This window comes from Ovis aries, chromosome 26 (genome assembly GCF_016772045.2).
Source record: "Ovis aries strain OAR_USU_Benz2616 breed Rambouillet chromosome 26, ARS-UI_Ramb_v3.0, whole genome shotgun sequence".
Lineage (NCBI taxonomy): Eukaryota > Metazoa > Chordata > Mammalia > Artiodactyla > Bovidae > Ovis > Ovis aries.
The window spans coordinates 6,939,215-6,960,256 of NC_056079.1; the positions used below are offsets into that span (position 1 = coordinate 6,939,215).

General features: G+C 42.2%; 1 protein-coding gene across 3 annotated transcripts in view; it reads right to left on the bottom strand.

Moving 5' to 3' along the window:
- Positions 1-21,042, bottom strand: part of ASB5 (ankyrin repeat and SOCS box containing 5) — a 39,749-nt gene that overhangs the window by 11,722 nt on the left and 6,985 nt on the right. Inside the window, exon 1 of one of the 3 annotated variants that reach the window (XM_012105692.4) lies at positions 4,153-21,042. This exon is cut by the window's right edge and continues 6,985 nt beyond it. The exons of 1 other annotated variant lie outside the window; for it this stretch is intronic. In XM_012105692.4, the coding sequence (XP_011961082.2) occupies positions 4,153-4,279 (127 nt within the window). In that variant the 5' untranslated portion in view covers positions 4,280-21,042. One more of the 3 variants, XM_012105694.5, reaches the window with a different exon arrangement.

Here is a 21,042-nt window from a genome sequence, read left to right on the forward strand (position 1 = left end):
CTAAATCACCATCTCCCCACGGCACTTCAAGCCAGCCACTGTTGAGGTAAATCCGACTCATATCTTTTTTTTGATCAGCATTAAAAAAAAAAAAAAGGTCACTTGCCATGTATGTGTTAGCTCTGTTCAGCCATTTTATGCAGCTCTAAGCTCCTTGTAACGTGACCTTTTACCTCCAAAAAGAAAAACAGCTTTTGGAAAATCAGATTTCTTTTCAGAATTGCCTCTTACTATTGCTCACTGCTCTTTGAGAATCTGACTGTTCCCAATTCATTTTTCTCCTCTCCTTACATTATGTGCTCTGCAATGAAATAAAAGTATTACACTTGGATCTCTGCCCAGGGTTATGATGAAACCATTTTATTTTTCAGAAAGTCTTTGCCTTCTGCCCATCCTAGTCCCATCAGCAAGCAGGACTCATCAGAGAGCAAATTTAGGAGCAGTACAGGGGGCTCTCTGGGTTTGGGTCACACCGGATTTTCCTAAGTGGTCCCAAACAGGAATGTCAGGACGGTCATCTCAAACAGGAGATGACAAGGAGAGGTGAAAAGCAATGACATCTTCATATATGAATCAGAGAGCAAACTACTAATACACTTTACAGACTGCAGGTCTTAAATCAATAACCCTCCTTGTGATGGATGTGGATTTACTGTGAAGTCGAGAACCTGGAACTTCCACGGCCACTTTTTAAAACTACGCAATTTCATGTTATTTGTCTTAAAGAAGATCCAAAGATGTGGCGAAGTTTCAGACTCAACGACATCTAACGCATCCCTATCCACAGATTTATAAAATACTTTTAAAATCACCCGGGATTTACTGACCCTTACTGAGTACTTTTCTGTTGAGCAGATTAATAAAGCCATACAAATCCTTGAGGACGTGGTTGATTAGGGAAGTAACATGTTGCCAAAACCAGTCTCTTCAAAGACTGAGACTGTCCTTGTCTTTCCACTCAGATTATGTCCTTGTCGTTCATTTCCTGAACATAATGCTAGTCCGGATCTGAGACCACCAGAGCGAGCTGTACCTTGGAAACTTCGAGCACATGTGCGGACTTGCATGGACCATCCTGCCACTTACTCTGATTGATTTCCTGCTCATGATCCAGCAGCCCTCTGTTATCGTACAAGAATACAGGGTATGGGCAGGAACAGGAAAAAACAAAAAAACAGAAACACCCACACAGATAAATTAAAGCATTGCTGCAGTTTGTCTCAAGAAATAGGACTAAATGTTTAAGGAAGTAAAGATAGTAGTTCTCCTGTGAATATCCAAAATCAAGGGAGAAAGACTATTAAACACACTTCATAAAAACCAGTGACCATTGCTGCTGTGGACAGAGCCTGCTGGACTTCATCACAGAGACCTGAGCTCAGAGGCCAGCACAGATGGACTCTTGAGCCTCAGTTTTCTCACCTTTAAAGGGAGGGATAATTCTGTTTCCATCATAGGATTGTAGTGAACGCGAATGTACTTAGCACAGTTGTACTAAGTGCATTTGAAATATGACAATACAATCCAAATTCCATTTTGAACAAATACCTCTGTATGTCTGTCCTATGAGCTTTTCACTGCATCTTCTATACAGGAAATAGAGTAATTTAATTTATTTAAGATAAGAAAGGACTTCCCTGGCGGCTCAGAGGAAGGACTTCCCTGGTGGCTCAGAAGTTAAAGCATCTGCCTGGAATGCAGGGGACCCGGGCCCGATCCCTGGGTCGGGAGGATCCCCTGGAGAAGGAAATGGCAATCCACTCCAGTACTTTTGCCTGGACAATCCCGTGGAGGGAGGAGCCTGGTAGGCTACAGTCCATGAGGTCACAAAGAGTCGGACACGACTGAGTGACTTCACTTTCACTTTCTAAGATAAGAAGACTTTAGCTCATCTTATTCCTCTTACATGTATCTGTAGGAGATATAAACGGACAGGGAACAGTCAAAATTCAGAGACAGTGGTCACTTCCACACAGAGAGCTCTTCAATTTTTGTGACATGTTACAAAATTTAATTCTGGACACTCCTGTAGATATTTTGCTGGCATCTCAAGACATTTCTAAAAGGAAAGTCATCACCTTTCTCTCAAAACCAACTATTCTTTTTGCTTCTTCATTGCTTTAAGACAGTGTTACCATCCCTTCTGTCACCTGGCACTAATAATACGGCCTTAAATTTAAGCACAGCAGTTTAAAGGAAAGCTTCATATGTATTAACTATTTCCTTTGCTTTTTGCAGGGAGGCAGTTATTATTAAACCAGTTACTTCTCCTCACTCATTTTTCGTGGATCCGCATCTCAAGCTCAGTCCTTGCCTCATCTACACTCACTCTTGGGAGGATCTCTTCTAGTCCCATTGATGTAAATATTATCTACATGTTGATCACCCCAAATTTGTATTTTCAGACCAGCTCTGCCCTCTAAATCCAAGATGTGTATTTCCAACTGACTCTTCACCTTTTCCGCTTGGCTATCTAACTAGGCCTTGCAACTGAACACGCCGAAGACTGAACCTTGGCTGTGATCCTTCCCAGCTCCCCTTCCTATCAGTAAGTAGCAATACCATCACCCAGGTGCTTCAGCACCAACAGCCTTTGTGTATTCCTGAGTTTCTATTTCTCACACCCCACAGTCAAACACGGGTAGGTTCTTTTGCCTCAACCATTCAAATATAATTCAGCTTCGACTATTGTCATAACCTCCACTGCTACTACTCTAGTTCCAAGCCACCATTATGCCCGCTTGACTTAATGCAAATGCCTCCTGACAGGTCTGTGTGTTTCCACCCATGTGCTTCCAACAGACTATCCAAAACATGAGGATCCTTGTAAAGTGAGAAACATTCCAATGACTTTCTTTCTCCCCCAGAGTAAAATCCAAGGAATTTCTGACCAGTGTGACCAGTTCCACCCCTCCCCTACACCCGTGGTCCTCGTTCAGCCATGCTAAACATCTGGGCTTCTGGGCCCTCTGCCTGCGACGCTTCTTTCTGAGAGACGCACATGGCATCTGGCCAGCTTTTATTGTCCACTGGAATCGCCTCACAGGGGAGCTCTTCTCTGACCGCCTTTTATGAGACCGTCCTACCCCTACGACAGTACTCTTTCTCTCTCATTTTCCTGCTCTGTTTTTCTTCGTAGAACTTTTTGCTACTGCAGTGGAAGATCTTAGAAAGTGGGACTTGCTACAGTTTGCTCACTGCATATCCCGAATACCTACCACGTCAATAATGTCTACTGATGGATGAATAAATACTAGTTGATTTGTTAAATTATCTTTTTTGCAGTCACCTTTTTTTTAATCCATGCTAATTTGTTCTCAATCTTTATTGATCACCATATTGTTAAAAAGTAATGAAAAAGAAATACATGTTGGGCTGGGTGGTTTGTCTCAAGAAATTGGGGGAAAAATCAGATTGCTTTCTCGGCCTATTAAAGAAATGAGTATTTTATCCTATTTAAAAATACGATTTGCATGTTTTACAAATTTATAACAATTTCTCAACAACATCCATCAGACCCCAACCATTCTATAGTAAATGCAACTTTTACATTGTAGGGGGATAGGGGGGTATTTTTATCTCTAAATCTGCACTTCCCACATTAAGTCTATCATCGACCATATTGATGTTTTACAAAAGTGTACGCTTGTTCTTTTAAAAAATAACTCCCTTACACAGTTCCTTTTTGGCACTGTGCTCATTCTCCTCCATGGCTTTCATATTTTTATTATTAAATCTAAGAGCTCTATGCCAGGGCACTTTAAGGAAGTGCTTCTGTTCATTTTCTTGCCTTCTACCTTAAATGTTTCGAAATTCCCATATTTAATTGCTTGGAAATACTCTTTTCCTGCTCAATAGCAGCTTTCCTGGCTCCCACACCAACTTAGAAACACCTGCTGAACCGGAAAGGTAAGCAACCCAGGGACTACTGAGCTTACCCGGGTGTTTAATACACAGTCCTAAGAATGAGTCTGCAGGGGCAGTTTCCAGATGCTCTAAGGTGAAGGATACAGTGCAGCCCTTGGCCATGCCATACATTTCCAGGTCAGAGTCCACATTCTGGAAAGCACCCACAGCTTCAAGTTAGTACTTGCAAAGACAGTATCGTTTATTTCAGGACACCAACAGACTTGCAATGGCCGCTCTACTAACCTTGACTGGTCAGAATACCCCAGCTAGCTTTTCGCTTAGAAGAACATTCTTCTACGCTCGCTAGCCTTCTTTTCGGGAGGGTCTGCTTAATGCAGTTCCCTTCAACAGAAGCACCGTCTGAGGGCATAGTGGGGCTGGCGTTTCTGCCTGGACAGCCAGGGTCTCGAGGCAAGGCTCCAGCCAGCAGCAAGGTCAGCAGCTGGATTTCTAACTACTTTCTTTCCTTCCCTTCTTGCTTTCACAGAGATTCCTGCGTGCTCACTGGAGGAGGGCCTCCACATTGAACTCTGTGCAGAAACACGGGGAGCAGGGCTGGCAGGGGTGGGGGCTGGGCCAGGAAGGCAGTAGCTTTTCTATTTTTAAAGTGGAGACCCAGCTGTCGCCAGGATTTAACTATCTGCGTGACACAGAAAGCAAAAATGTGCAAAAAAGTCACCTTCCCTAGTCAGAAACAGAATAGAAATGTGCTCTCTCTTGCAAGCATGAAAGCCTGTGTGAAATCTCTACAGATGCATCCAATGTAAAGTCGCCGGTTGATAACAGCAGTAAACAGCCTTGCAGCCAGAAAGCTCGGTCGTGACGGGTGACCGGCAAGCCTGTCTCCTCCATCCTCAGGAATAAACAGCGTGCATGCATTAGGGTCAGCTGGTAGCGAGCTCATGTTCTCATCTTGTAAGGATCTAAGTTTAGAATTGGCTTCTGTACAAAATCAGTCTTCCTATTTATATAGGCATAGTTCCCTATTGTGATTTTTTTTTTTTTTCTGGAGGTCATTTCTAGACCAAAAGACGTCAGGAGTCAATTTAAGTACAGCTGAGATTTTTCACCCTAAAAGGCAGAGGATGGAGCAGCTGGACAGAAGAGAGGAAAAAAGCGAACATGTGCCTGGTATTTTTTTGTTGGCATGTAAAGCTGAACAAGGAGCATGGTCCACGACTGAGTCAAGAGCAGTGGCTGAACCATGACAGGGTGCCAGGGATTAACTGAGCTGGTGATCCTGTTACATGGTTTTAACCTACTGAGATGGGTCTAGATGAAAAATGGTTACAGATTCCATTATCTCTATTTTTCACCCACTATTATTAGGTTCTTTCTGTTGATATAATGGGAAAAAATTATTGGGGTACTACTTTCTTATAACAAGCTGGATAAGGGGGAAAAAAAACATCTCATGAGTAAGATTATTTCCCCTGTTAATATCTGCTGCCACATTGCATTGCCAATATTTACTTCAAAGTTATCGTGAATGAATACCAAGAATATCTTTTCCTTATCTCGGATTAATTTCTAATCCTTGGAACTATGTGACCTGGGGCAAATAGCATGGTGATACCTCAGTTTCCTTTTCTATAAAATGAGAAGCTTGGAGGAGATGGTTCCCTTCTGGCTCCAACATTCTTTGATTCAGAGTCTAGGACTGATATAAAAGGGCAGGGTGGTTATGTGAGCTCTGGGCATATGATATCACTACACAAGAGGCCAGACATTTCCAATAAAACTGGAACTTGTGATCAGCTTAGCTGAGGCTATTTGTATGGGGGAGACATTCCTAGATGGTGAGAAAATCTTAGAGGGTGGTCTGGAAAGGGGCTTTTTGAGTCCATCGTGGTTGCAGAAGGCAGTTGTTACAAACCACTAATTCTTCATCACAGGCTGGTGCCCATAAACAGAGTTCAAGGATCTACACAAGATGAACAGTAAAAGTAAATACTGATCTTTGTTTCTAAAAACAAACTTCCATTTTAAGCTTTTGACATTTCGGCTTTGCACTTTTCTTTTGTTATTGTAAAATAAATATAGAATCCTTTATTATAAGAATTGGGGCAGCTTTTGGTCTTAACAATTTTGGACTTCTGGTCTTATAAGGATCTATTTCTATGTCTGTCTCCTCTACGAGGCTGTGAACTCTGAGTACGTATGTCTGTCATTCGACAGGTCCACCACTGCACCTCTTATAATGGGCAATCAAAAAAAATGCTAGTTTAAAAGAGTAATTTGAATATAGAATTCCCAAGAAGCCTCAAGAAGGGCTTTCTATAGTCCATATTGGGGAATAAGCAAATTTCCAGTGCAGTGGGGAGAAAAGTCACTGGATTTGACTGTAACTACATACTTAGTTAGATGAGATGTGTGTGGCTTGCGGAATACCTATAATAATTCACATAAATAATTAGGAGAACAAAGGAGATCACAATTACTTCTTTCAAAAACTTTACATACATCAAAAGTATAAGTAATTTTTTAAAGCAACTCTATGGAATTGAAGGAAAATGTTTCAGTTAATTTGCTGGAGAAAATAAAGGATGAAAGAACTGATTGCGCACAGCTGTATGATTTCATTAAAATATGCACAGTGAAGGGGATATGTTTGGGACAGCATCATTGAAATGCTGGGTATCTATGATCATGTGAATAAGAACACACTGTGAAATCTTCAGACGTAGCATCTTCCCAAGTGTAAATAAAAAAGTGGATTAGATAAACCACAGGATATTTTCAGGCTCTGAGTAGGCAGATGTTTTAAAGCAAAGCAGGATTAGATAAAACACTAAGGAAAAATAAGAAGAATTATATTTCATAGATCATATTGGGCTCTGAACATGTGTCTCAGAAAAAGTATCTGAGATAGACTATAGATTGGAGATGGCACTCTATTACTACCCACGAAGACTAAAATGAAATTTTACACCTTGTAGGAAGGACGTGGGAAGTGAACCAGGTCAAGTCTCTTCCCAGGAGTCATTCTGCTCCTGTTTTAACAATGCTAGTGTATCTGAAAACACCAGGACCTATGTTTGGTCTGGTTACCAGTCCTCAGTGATAAAGCGACAATTAAAGTTGAAAATCAAACTAGTCAATCCTAAAGGAAATCAACCCTGAATATTCATTGGAAGGACTGATGCTGAAGCTGAAGTTCGGATACTTTGGCTACCTGATGTGAAGAACTGACTCACTGGAAAATACCTCAATGCTGGGAAAGATTGAGGGCAAGAGGAGAAGAAGGCAGCAGAGGATGAGATGGTTGGACGGCATCACTAACTCAGTGTACATGAGTTTGAGCAAAGTCCGAGAGACAGTGAAGGACAGGGAACCCTAGCGCGCTGCGGTCCACTGGCCTGCAAGTAGTCGGACATGACTTAGCAACTGAACAACAAAGTTGAAAAATCTTCACAGAAGGACACTGAAAATCATCATAGAGATGGACGGGCTTCTGCAGGAGAGAAATCTTATTACTTTTAGATACTTCAAAATAGAAAGTTGGAATCTAAGAGGGATTATGATAGAAATCTACATAATCATATAAGCCGCAGTTAAGTGTGAACAAACTTTTTCAAGACATTCTGAAACACTAGGAAGTTGGATCATGTTCTGACAGTTTTAAAACCTATATCCAGGGGACAAATGTAAACTCCTTTTTTTAAGTTTACACAGTTACAAACTTCAGGAGCTCGCTGCTCCAGAATGGTGGTATTTAGGTAAACTAATGAATGAGTCAGAGGTTAAAGCGTAACCAACAGGTAAAGATTTTTGAGGGTGTATTCCTGAGCTGGGGGGCTTAGATCATTGGAGTTCCTCCACAGTCAGGAAAAGATGATTAAGATGAACAGACTCCTGCTTGGATTGGGGTTGACACCTTCCCTCATTATAACCACAAAATATTTCAAACACACATGCCATCCATCACCCAGGTTCAGTTACCAACTCACGGTTAGTCTCATTTCAGCTACAGTCGACCCCTGTCCCTCCCCATCTCTATTCCTATGATTACTTTGAAGCAAACCTCATCATGTCTTTGCACCTGCAAATATTTCAGTCTGTATCTTTAAAAGATGCAGGCTCTTTGTAGTCATAACTACTATATCATAATCTCACAAAAACATGATTTCCAATATATCAGCTTCTACAGGTCAGCAGTTCTCATTTTCTAAGGAGCCATCCAGTTCATAAGCTGCCCCCATGCCTAAATTGATTAAATCCTTTATTTTGGGGCAAAAATCTGTAGTCTCTCCCCTTTCTAAATGTCTTAAAAACGTAAAATTCCTATTCTTAGGAAAAAAAAAAAAGAACGCCTGTTTTCTCTAGGGTACCAAGGGTTCACTAGCTACAGGACACTATCATCACCTTAAATCATCACCAAAATACAGCAGAGTCCCCCTTACCTGTTAGCGTCAAATTTCCACCTTTGCAAAGTTGCATCTGGAAAAGGCCATTATTCAGTTCTTGGTGGCTGCCTTGCTGTGGGCTTCGTTACAAAGCTATGTGTACATATAAGTCTTAAGCGTCATTGCTGAGCCCCATTCTTGCTCCATTTTACTTTTCAGTGTTTTTTCTAAACATGATTATCCACATCGAACGACTTAGTGATGGGGATAAGGGCAGATGGGGTCTGAAGGTAAACTTGATCAAAGTTTCTTGGGAAAAATAGAGGGGATTGTTATCTAACAGTCAATCCTTGTTTCAGGGGTCATCCACCTCTTATATAAAGGTTGCTGGGAAACCTACAGTGACATCTTGTGGTCCATGACAGCTCCTGTCTTAGTTGGAATTGAGTGGTGAGGAGAGGCCAGGGGTCAGAGAAAAATCCCAATTACCAAAAATACAGTTGGTGTCATTACAAAACACAGCAGTGCCTAGATGCTGTGGTGAATGATACTTTCTGAGTTTGAGTGCATAAGAGTTTGAGAATAGATGTTATATAAGAAGGTCTTCCCAATTTTACCAACTTTGGGGGCTATGATTAAAAAACTTAAAGCATAATTAAAAATTCCAATTAAATATAGTTTGAAACAGTAATATATACGCACACACAAAACATCTTTTCATGGTAGATCCTGAAACAAGATGGTAAACGGCTTCTATTGAGGAAAATATACCTGTCTCCATTGTCCAGGGAACTAAGCAAGGAGGAATCATTCTCCCTCAGCTGTTCTTACAGGCGATTTCCACCAAACTCAAGTGTTTGTTAACACTGAGAGCTAAACATTTTGAAAACACCTTGTATAACATTATAAGTGAAATATCAGCAACACAAATCTAGCATGAAAAAAATTTTTCTAAGAAGTCTCTTACAATAAGGTTTCCTGTTTTTAAATAACATCCAGGCCCATAAACAGAGCAGAAAGATAATGTCCTGTTAGGAGATCCAACCTTGCTTTTGCAGAAGCACACAAAGCTGCCAGAGTTATCTTGGAATGACTCTGAAGCAGGTAACTAAGGCGACACCCAGCAAAAGTGTCACAGGTAGCACGGCACTGAGTCCATGGGATGAGAGGGGCTAGTTTCTCGGTTTCTCTACTGTCAAGGTTCACTTATTAGAAATATTTCTGTTATTATCTACGATGCTTGGTAGAAGTCATTGATAAAATCATCTATTCTTAGAGATTTTTTTGAGGAAGTTTAAAAACTAGTGATTATATTTATATTGTGATTTTTGGACTATTTAGGTTCTTCATTTCCCAAAAATATCAGCTTTGATAAACTGTGCTTTTTAGAAAATGGTCTATCCCATCCAAATAGTCAAAATTATTGGCATTAAGTTGTTATGTAACAACCACTTATTGAAAAATCTCAGTAACATCTGTTATTATGGTCTCTAATTCCATCTATTATTTATCTGTAGCTCTGATCCGACAGAGGTATGCTAATCTTAGTTTTTCAACAGACTATCTTTTAGTTTTGTTCATAGTTTGTTTATAAAAAGTTACTTTATTCATTTCTATCTGCAGCTTTATCATTTTCTCCCCTCAGTCTCTGGAAGTGGACTGTGTTATTCTTTTCATAATTTTGATTACTTGGCCTATGAGTTACTTAAAGATATTTTCTCAGTCTCCAAACATAATGAGCTTTTTGTTTCTCTAACTGCATTCTGTTAATGATTTCTACATTAATTTCACTGAGAGCAGTGGATGTGTTCTCTGTCAGAGGTCAGCACACTGTGGCTCCTGGCCCAAGTCTGACCTACCATCTGTTTTGGTAAATAACGTATTATTGGAACAGAATCAAATCCATTCTATTGTACATTATCTGTGTTTACTCTAACACTATAACTGCAGAACTGAGACTGCATGGCATAACAGTAACTAAAATATCTCTTCTCTGATCCTCTGCAGAAGAAGTTAGCCAATCTCTGGCCTATATAACACTAGACATTTGAAATTTCTTGAGACTTGCTTTATAGTCCTCTGTATACTCAATTTTTGTAAATATTCAAAATATACATGAGAAGAATGTGAATGTAGAGTTCCACTTCTTAGTAAGATCTGTGTTTTAAATTTCTGCTATAGCTATAGAAACTAATATCACATGGTTTAGATCTGGGGCAAGTTCACAAACAGAAAGGCATGATAGACCCTAAGCTTATTCAGAGCGGGCCCTGTAGCAACTGTAAATCACAGAATGTATGGCTGACTTCCCACTAAATGATGTGAATATAATTAGGCATCCACTTAGGAAAAACTGGACTTACATCATTCCAAAAATCAATTCCAAGTAGATAACTGGAAAGGAAAGCTTTAAGAAGAGAATATAGGAAAATACTTTCATTATCTTGAAATACACCAAGATTTCTTAAAAATTAATTACAACAAATTATTAACCAAAATGGAAAAGATTTCTAAATTTGACTATTTTAAAATTAAGAGCTCCTGTTCACCAAAAGGAAAACCTCCAACAAGTGAAAAGTCAAGCCATGAAAGATACTTATAAAGAGCTTCTTCACATTGTCTTCATTTTCTATCTAATGGTTAGAGTATAAAAATAACTTCTACAAATCCATGAAAAAAGGAGCAGACAACATAATCAACTGGATAGCAAAATATTTGGAAGGCACATCACAAAAGAGAAGTACAGATGGCTAATAAACATGAAAATGGCAATACTAGAGAAATGAAAATTAAACCTGTGTGTTCACTAGATTGGCAAAATTAAGAATATTGGCAATACCAAATATCAGCAATAATAGGAAGCACCACAAATTTATATGGTGCTGCTTTCACTATAGACACAACTATATTGGAAAACAGTATAACACTATCTTAAAAAGCCAATGATATTCATGCTGTTTGACCTGGCACTTCCTGTCCTAGAGCCATACCAACTGATTAGTGCTGGACATTTATAGCAATATCATTCTTAATTACCCTAAACTGGGAATAGAATTTATAGCATTGAACATGAATAAACTTCACACATACACAGATAAATCTTCCCATCATACTGTTCAGTGAAAAAAAGCAAGTCATGAAAGAATACTTAGAGAATGATTCAATTTACATAAAATTTATTATCAGGCCAAATAAAACCTTATCAATTTAGGATGCACTCAGAGGAGTGAAAAGTATAAAGGTAAGAAAATGATTACAGTCAAAAGACAGTCACTCTCTCTTTGGGGACAAGGAGATGTTGTGGTTACAAAGATTCACCTGGAGGGCTTCCCGGGTACCAAGCACACTCTACTTCTTGACTGGGTTGGTGGTTTCATGGGTTTCTGCTTTGGTGTTTTATTAAATTCTGTAAATGAGTTCCCTGATAGCTCAGTTGGTAAAGAATCCGCCTGCAATGCAGGAGACCCCGTTCTAATTTCTGAGTTGGGAAGATCTCCTGGAGAAGGGAAAGGCAACCCACTCCAGTATTCTTGGGCTTCCCTGGTGGTTCAGCTGGTAAAGAATCCGCCTGCAATGCGGGAGACCTGGGTTCCATCCCTGGGTTGGGAAGATCTCCTGGAGAAGGGAAAGGCTACCCACTCCAGTATTCTGGCCTGAAGAATTCCATGGACTTGTATAGTCCATGGGGTTGCAAAGAGCCGCACATGACTGAGCGACTTTCACTTTCGCTTCATAAATGAGTTCTATTCATTTTTTATTTGATATAGTTTACCTTTTGATTGAGAAGATGCCAATTAACAAATAGAGGCTAGCCAAAATAGGTTGTAATATTGAGGGAGTGGTGGTGGTTGATGCTTAGTTGCTAAGTCATGTCTGACTCTTTCGAGATCCCATGGACTGTAGCCCACCAGGCTCCTCTGTCCATGGGATTTCCCAGGCAAGAATACTGCAGTGGATTGTCACTTCCTTCTCCAGGGGATCTTCTTGACCAGGGGTTGAACCCGGATCTCCTGCACTGTAGGCAGATTCTTTACCATTGAGACACAGGGGAGCTGGAGGAGGAGGTTAACAGAAAACAGAACCCCAGTAAGAGACGGGGAGGTACTTGGCTCCTCTCACCCTGGTGTCCTTTACTCTAGGGGCCTCCCCTCCAGCCCCCACCCCCGACAGCCTAAACCTGCTGAATACCTGCCCTGTGACTGAGGGAGCTTCAGATCCTCTCCTAGGTGTGCAGACAGGTTACCGCTCACCTCCAGGGGACACACAAAGATGACCCAGGGACTTTCTCTTAGCACAGAAAGTGCCCACTGTGGAGGAGGGAGCAGCGCCCCAGCGTGGCTGCGGGCAGAACTGTCAATCATGTGGGCATCAAATGACCTCGGGTGACCGGCAGAGTGAATAAGTGAGAACGTTTGTCTCTTTGTCTGCAAGAGCAAAGAGCCGGGTCTGCTACTATAAAATCAGGTCGTTCACGTTACTTGGTGACCCACAACAGTTGTTCTGAACAGCTCAGTTGAGAACATTCTCCGTGCTCTGGAATAAGGCAGGTAAGGTTATGGGGGTGATACATCCATACAGAGTAGCTTGGGTTCTGAGTGCTAAAAGCTTCTCCGGTACAAAAAGGATTCAGCAGTAGTCAACATAACGTGAAAGAAATGCTACGTGTTTCAGAGCTACCCTTGGACTTCAGATACCATCAACTTCCGCTGCTAACAAATGGCTTCAAAAGCCCTGTGAGTTCAGCAGAGCCACCTCGAGTGTGTTTGCAAAGCGTGAGCTCTGTCTTCAAACAGTCTTGCTGCCACTCCACCAGCTTTACAATTTGAACTTCCAGACTGACATGCACACACACACACAGAGTCAATGGCTTAAAAATAAAAGGTCCAAAACCCACCCACCCATCTTGCCTAACTCCTCCCTCCTGCAGATGAAGAAGCTGAAGTCGAGAGAGGGTAAGGGGTGTCCTCGGAGTCACCTGGAGTGTTACCAGCAAAGCAGGACTGAAAAGGAGACCGTCTGCTCCCTACGTGAGTTTTCCCAACCTGCAGTGTTGCTCCTTAACCACAGGTGGGCAAATCAAAACCAGGGAACATAAAATAAGCCAGGGGAAACAAGACCTAATTACCAACGGCACCTAGATCCTCATGTTCTTGTCGAGATTCAAAGAGTTTATGACTATACCTGAATATTCATTGGAAGGACTGATGCTGAAGTTCCAATACTTTGGCCCCCTGATGTGAAGATCCAACTCATTGGAAAAGACTCTGATGCTGGGAAAGATTGAGGGCAGGAGGAGAAGGGGGTACAGAGAATATGGTTGGATGGCATCACTGACTCAATGGACATGAGTTTGAGCAAGCTCTGGGAGATGGTGATGGACAGGGAAGCCTGGCATGCAGTCTATGGGGTTGCAAAGAGTTGGACACCACTGAGTGACTGAACAACAGCAACAACAACGTAACTGTGCCTGTTTAGAACAGCCCCTGGCAGGCAACCAAGAACTGGGGTGTTTACTGTTCTCATGAAATGACACTTTTCTTATCCTTTCCATCTCTTCACCCACTTTGTTAACACACTGTTCTGGTGCTACTAAACATCAGCGTGATGTTTCAGAAAGGCCACAAACCCATACGAGGAATGCAACCAGCAACCTGTGCTCTCCAGTCAGAGGACAACAGCTGCTGGCAGGGAAATCTGATATGCATCCGGACAAGAGCAATGCAAGAACAATCTTACACACAATCCACTCCTCCCTGTAGTTCCAGCCACAAATAGTTTCTTCACCACTAACCATGTGCTCATGGCGGGGTTAGAGGCTGGCAGTAGCTGAGGAGCTTTATCTTGATATTTTTCATGAAAACTGAAGAACGGGTGCATTGACGTGTTTCTGCCATGTTGAATATACTTGCAGAAGCAGGTCTTAGAGCAGAAAGCATAGAAAGTCGAGGGCCGCAAGTGTTCTGGCCTCAACTTTGCCGGGGAGGGCAACATCCCAGACACCTGGGCAGAGTGGCCCGGTGTCCCAAGGCTGTCTGTTCTTGCCCATCCACCTCCAAACAGGAGGCCACCCCACGCTGGGGGCTGCGGCTCTGTCTTGCCCTTTTGTTGCCTTAACCACGGAGAAGGGAGTTCTGACACTGAAACGGATCATTCCTCCTACTGGAATCCTCTAGCTGCCTGTGCCTGAAGAAGCCAGTTGAGTGCCTAAGCAAAAGCAAGATTTTTTAAACATTTATTTTTATCATTCCTACCACTGTGCTAATTTAAAAAAGTGAAAGTCGCGCAATCGTGTCTGACTCTTTGCGACCTCATGGACCATACAGTCCATGGAGTTCTCCAGAGCAGAATACTGGAGTGGGTAAGCCTTTTCCTTCTCCAGGGGATCTTCCCAACCCAAAGATCGAACCCAGGTCTTCCCATTAAAACAGATAATAAAGAATTTGGGGCCTGGGAGTAAGATACAGAGGCTTTCCAGGTGGCTCAGGGGTAAAGAATCTGCCTGCCAATGCAGGAGATGCAAGAGATGCAAGAGATGCAGCTTCAACCCCTGGGTTGGAAAGATCCCCTGGAGATGGGAGGCTACCCATTCTAGTATTCTGGCCTGGAGAATTCCATGGGCAGAGAAGACTGGCGGGTTACAGTCCATGGCATTACAAAGAGTTGGACACCACACACACACACACACACACACACACACACACACATGAGTAACATACAGACTGGCCTGAAGGGGAAGAACTGAAACCTGGAGGACTTGTTCTAGCAGGTATTGATTCACGGTTTTACATCAGCCAAATTCCTTTCTGCAACATCTAAGACCCGACAACTTCCTGGTCTGCTTTACAGACAGAAAGAGCGATCCCCTGTTGGTTCAGTTCCGGTATCTGGTTTCTGGTATGTTTTCTATTCACAGTGCATATTTTGAAGTACCATGTTCAATTTTAAATGAATGGAGAAGAAAATGTTTAATAACATTTGAAGATTGGCTCAGAAAGTTTAAAAGATTAAGAGTAAAAATGCCTTTGCTTAAAGCGAGAAATCAAAAGGTAAACAAGTAGCGTTCTTCTCCAAAAGGCAAGAGGTTTTTGAGTTCCTACAAGGTGAAGAAGCTACTTGAATATATTAACAAACATGAACTGATCCCAGTAAACAAAATACACATAAAGGATTTGTTTGTCTAATGCCAACTCATGAGGTTAAAAGGAAACAGGGAAAAGGGACAGTATGTCTGATTAAGAAAAAAAGAGGAGTGGGTTAAAGTTATAGATTTGACTTCTGGACAGGATGGATTTCCTGTCTTCATTTGTTCCCCTGGAATCTCCAGATTAACATTTACTCAGTGCGCACAGGGACCACTCCACTAGCCGAGGCAGGATTATAATAGGTGATGCCTTACAAAGGAGTGTGATACCCTCCAGTAGTTGGGAGAGGACAGTGATGATGTGAAAAGGGATTGTATGTATGGAAAGTCTTTGTGGACTACACCAAAAGCATGACATTATCATCAGAAAGGGCGGGGTAGGTTTTATATGCAACATATGAAGCAAAACCATGCACATACTCTTGTATATATACATTTGATTGGTATTTTGCCAACTTCCAAACATAGCTTTCAAAGCTTCTGCATGAGTGCTAAGTCACTTCAGTCATGCCCAACTCTCTGGCACCTTATGGACCATAGTCCGTCAGGCTCCTCGGTCCATGGGATTCTCCAGCAAGAATACTGGAGTAGGTTGCCATGTCCTCCTCCAGGGGATCTTCCTGACCTAGGGATCGAACCTGCGTCTCTTACTGTCCTGCATTGGCAGGCAGGTTCTTTACCATCAGAGCCACCTGGGAAGCCTCTAAAAGCTCCTACGTTCAACAGCATTGCTGCTGGACTGTTATGATTCTGATATTACAACAGAGAACTGGATCTCCATCATCTCATAAGAGAAATGGCCAATATTCTATCAGAAGCATGACTCCTTAAGTGTCTGTGAAGAGTGGGCTAGCCTGAGCTCCCTTCTGATAATCTGGGAGAGTCATCACGCACTGCTGTAGTCTCAGAAACGTACTCTCCAGTTTGTGGGGTGGCTGTTAAGACGCTGATTTGAGAAAGTTCTTTGTCCATCAACATATTCCAGCCAAGCTTGCGGGAGTAAAGCTGGTTTCTGACTTGAGCCTCACCCTGATCGTAGATGCTGCAGGAGGACACTAGTCCCTGAGAACTCCCAACCAACAGGCTCAGTATTCCTGCTGTTTATATTATCACTTTGTTCCCCATTTACAATGTACAGTTTAATGCTCTCATTCTGAAGAGAGAAGACTCAGTCATTATTTGGGGTTCATTTTCTGAGCAGAGGCTTAGTCACCTTCATATAATCTTTACAGTAGCCTAATAAAGAAGCAATGATCCTAGGGTGGGACGAATTGAGACAGTAGTACTGAGACATAGGCACTACTGTATGTCAAACAGACAGCTGCTGGGAAGTGGCTGCATGACTCTGGGAGCTCAGCCTGGTCTCCACGACAACCCAGAGGGGTGGAGTGGGGTGGGAGGTGGGAGGGAGGGTCAAGAAGGAGGGAAAATATGTATACGTATAGCTGATTCATATGGATATACTTCAGAAATCAAGACAACATCACAAAGCAATTATCCTCCAATTAAAAATAAATAATTTTAAAAATAAAATTAAAAAAGAAGCAACAGTTCCTTAAAAGCTCTTGAAGGGGTATTTTGCAAACATGTGTCTAGGTTCCCAGATAATTTAAATACTGATAGACTTTGAAAGTATTCAGTGATTCTGTGAAAAAATTCTGCATCCTCTTCCCAAATACAGTCCACTCATTTTTAAAAAGGTTTACTTTTCTCTTTCCTCATAAGAAAAAAACCCACACTTTTTTGTAAGACATGTCCAGTGAAAAGCTGTTTTTCTGGCTTCCTGGAGAGACCAGCTGGTAGCAAAATAAGCAGAGAAAATAAAGGGAAAAAGTCAGCTTCCTAAACAGGCTGACTCAGCTCTTCGGTGTTAGTGTTGACATGATTGCTTTTTTTTTTTTTTTTTTGTCTTCCCTATTCAGCTGCCAGGAATTAAGAGAAAAAATAAAAGCGTGAGAAGGACAGTTCAGTGGAGGAGGTCAACATCCAGGGTTTTGCGATGTTGGAGGTTCAGAAGCATCGGCCCCTCCTCTGGGGGATGCCATAACAGAGCAGCGGAAGTGTGGTGACTGTTACACACCACTGCACACCACTGCATCCTTCCAGAAGAACCTTAGAACCCTTCCAGAAGAACCTTGGGAGCCTTCCAGAAGAACCTTAGGACCCTTCCAGAAGAACCTTAGGACCCTTCCAGAAGAACCTTAGGACCCTTCCACAAGAACCTTAGGACCCTTCCACAAGAACCTTAGGACCCTTCCAGAAGAACCTTAGGACCCTTCCAGAACCTTAGAACCCTTCCAGAAGAACCTTAGGACCCTTCCAGGAGAACCTTAGGATCCTTCCAGAAGAACCTTAGAACCCTTCCAGAAGAACCTTAGGCCCCTTCCAGGAGAACCTTAGGATCCTTCCAGAAGAACCTGGCTTCCTACAGTATATTCACAATCAGGTATTTGACCAGGATTGCCCAGGAAAACATTTCTGTTCAAAGAATTTCTGTCAAGAGGAGTTTCTTAGACAAGGTAATAAGAGGGTAGGAAAAAAATGTCTGCAAGTCATTGAAAACTGTGAACTAGCCTGCCCACACCACAACATCCCCTCCAGGTCCTCGTCATTCTTACCAACCTGCCGACACCTGGGCTAAGATCCCACATGACAGCTCAGAATGTCCTGCTTTTTCTGTGGAGCCTGCCAGAGAAAAATATCTGAACAAGAATAGCTTGAATCCTGAAGGCACATAACCAACTTCTCATTTTTGCTTATAGTTGGGGGAAATTTTACATTTTCAATACTTTTTTTAATTTTTAAGAACATTTATCTATTTATTTGGCTGTGATGAGTCAGTTTCGGTACATGGGATCTTCGCTCTTCCTGGTGGCATGCAGAGGTTAAGACTCTGCGCTCCCAAAACGAGGGGCCCAAGTTTGATCCCTGGTCAGGGAACTAGATCCCATATGCTGCAATGAAACACTTTCTAAATAGTTAATATTCTCTTTGGAAAGAGCCAGTGGAAAAATCCCATGGATGACACAGACACCTTACAAGCTAAAGGCTTGGCGTCCTGCAGCCCTTGGGGTCGCAAACAGTTGGGCTGTTTGACTCAGTGACTCAACAATAACAACAAAATCACTGTGTTGTCTGCAATATGATTTATGCAAAGGTCAGGAAGCCCAAATTATAACTTCCTTCTTCAGAACAGCAGCAGCTTTCCCATAAATATTGAGCTTACTTAAACAGACCTCCCTGTCTGTCATGTTCCTGGAAGGTCACACCAATTAGATATGCAAGCATGGTTTCAGGGCTTAACATTCACTATACAGGGAGCGATTCTCTCCAAATCAATTCTGTCTTGTTTTGCTCCTTCCTTTGAGTAACGGTAAGGATACATAAAACTTCATTCCTTTACTAGATTTTAACAGATGAGCAATTTCATCCTAACTACAGGGAACAGAGAGAGAGAGAAAACCTCAGAGCTCATGGACTGTAGCCTGCCAGGCTCCTCTGTCCATGGAATTTCCCAGGCAAGAAGACTGGAGTGGGTTGCCATTTCCTTCTCCAGGGGATCTTCCCAACCTAGGGACTGAACCTACACCTCCTGCATTGGCAGGAGGATTCCTTACCGCTGAGCCATCAGGGAAGCCCGTGAGGTTCTATGTACTTGCACTGTAAGAGAACTGGTACATTTTCCTGTCCAAATTCCGCATCCTGACCATGGCTCAAGAGGGAGATAAGACACAAAGCTTTCAATGCAGAAACGCCTTTGGCGCACCATTTCATTCCCTAGATTACTTACTACTTTGACTTGATGGATGATGGGGATCGTCATTTCTCTAGCGAAGGAGGCAGAATTTGGAAAACAGAAGGGCTCATCAATCTTCTCAGTGGTTAATCAAGGATGTGTTTGGTTGTTCCTGAGGGATTCACTCATAGAGTCATCATGATTTATACGCTCATTATTTAACTGCTATCCTGTCTCTGGATGCTGAGAACTCTTTAGAAGATCATCTGTTAGCATTTTGAAGGCGGACTACCTGCTTTAATCGACTCGCTGCAGTGTTACGATGGGAAAGAACAGATTTTCAATGTACCAGCCTCAACTTTAACTGCATCCTTGTCAGTTTTCATTTAAATCAAGCTGCACACTTGATGACAGAGATGCACTGATGTTGCTATTTAAGAACATCAATGGCATTTCCGTATTAAATGTCAGTTTGTTTGTGCTCTGCCCATAGCTTAAGACCGTAAGCCTTCTGGAAAGAGTGTATGTATTTCTGAATGTTTCTGTTTTGGTCAGTAGGGGTGATGGTGACATGGAAATTTTAGCTCCTCTGATGGAGAGAGATGCCGTCGTGCCATTGGACATACTTATGCCCATTCCTGACGGGCCCCAAATGTTTTCTGTTGTTCTAATCCCTAGGAAAGAATGTTGGATGGATACTCAGTTATGACTCATTTTATAGAGTGGTTAGGGTCTGTAAAGATGTGTGTTGCTGCTGCTGCTGCTAAGTCGCTTCAGTTGTGTCCAACTCTGTGCGACCTCATAGACGGCAGCCCACCAGGCTTCCCTGTCCCTGGGATTCTCCAGGCAAGAACACTGGAGTGGGTTGCTGTTTCCTTTTGCAATGCATGAAAGTGAAAAGTGAAAGTGAAGTCGATGTGTGTTAACTCACATCATATTTTAAATAAAACGGGACAGTTTAAACATCAAAGAAAAATTCCTCTTGCAGTCCAACATCTGAAGATTCATAAAAGTCAAGCGGTTCTGTTCACGAAGGAAAAGGGGCCATGGGAACCTGTCCCCTCACATTGTCCTAGCTTCTCAGTCATTGAGGCTCTTCTAAAAATCTCCTAAATCTTCTTAGAGGACTGATTTTAAAAATCTTGTCCCCCAGTTGTCCATGAAGAATTACAGGACTGAGAAAAGAGACCATTCTAACCATTACATGTCCTCCTTAACCTGCATGTCACAGAGTACGCTTGTTTAACTACAGGCCACCTGGAAGTGCTAACAGTTGAACAGTTTTTAGAATCCTTAAGCCTCCCCTCTCATGACCTGATATTCTTGGGGTGTTTCCAATCTGAAAAGCCAATGGTCCGCTTTGTAGCGTTGCTGTGAGAAGGGTGGGAAGAATGAAGGATTTGTTCTTTGTGCAGCTGGTGAAGAAGAAATGCCAAAAGCTCTTCATAGGCTGTGAGTGGACACTTTCTTCCTTTAAGAAACTATTTGATGGTGGTTTCGGAAGAAGAGGCATTCCAAATAACCCCCCTTGCTTTCAATGGTGTGGCCTGTCACCAGGGATCAACTTTCTTCTCTCTTCCCCAGGTTAGAAAATGAGCTTCCTGTGCTGAGATGAAGCAGGAGTCCAGGAGCCTCCGTGGGTCCATTCTGAGGATGTGCAGAGCTGATTTGGCACCCAGGAGGTATTCAACCTCTGAGACGTAGTTCACGGACCACACATAATAACATGTTGACTCATTACACCTGGGATTTTATAAAAACACTCATGGTGGTGCTGGTTTCCCTCATGAGTCAGGGGCTGAATCCATTGGAAAACTTGTAATAGAACTTGTGACTTTAGGACATGCAATCTGAGGATACATGTATTTTTCACTTTGGCATGACTCTTTCTCTTAGCAAATATTTATCCT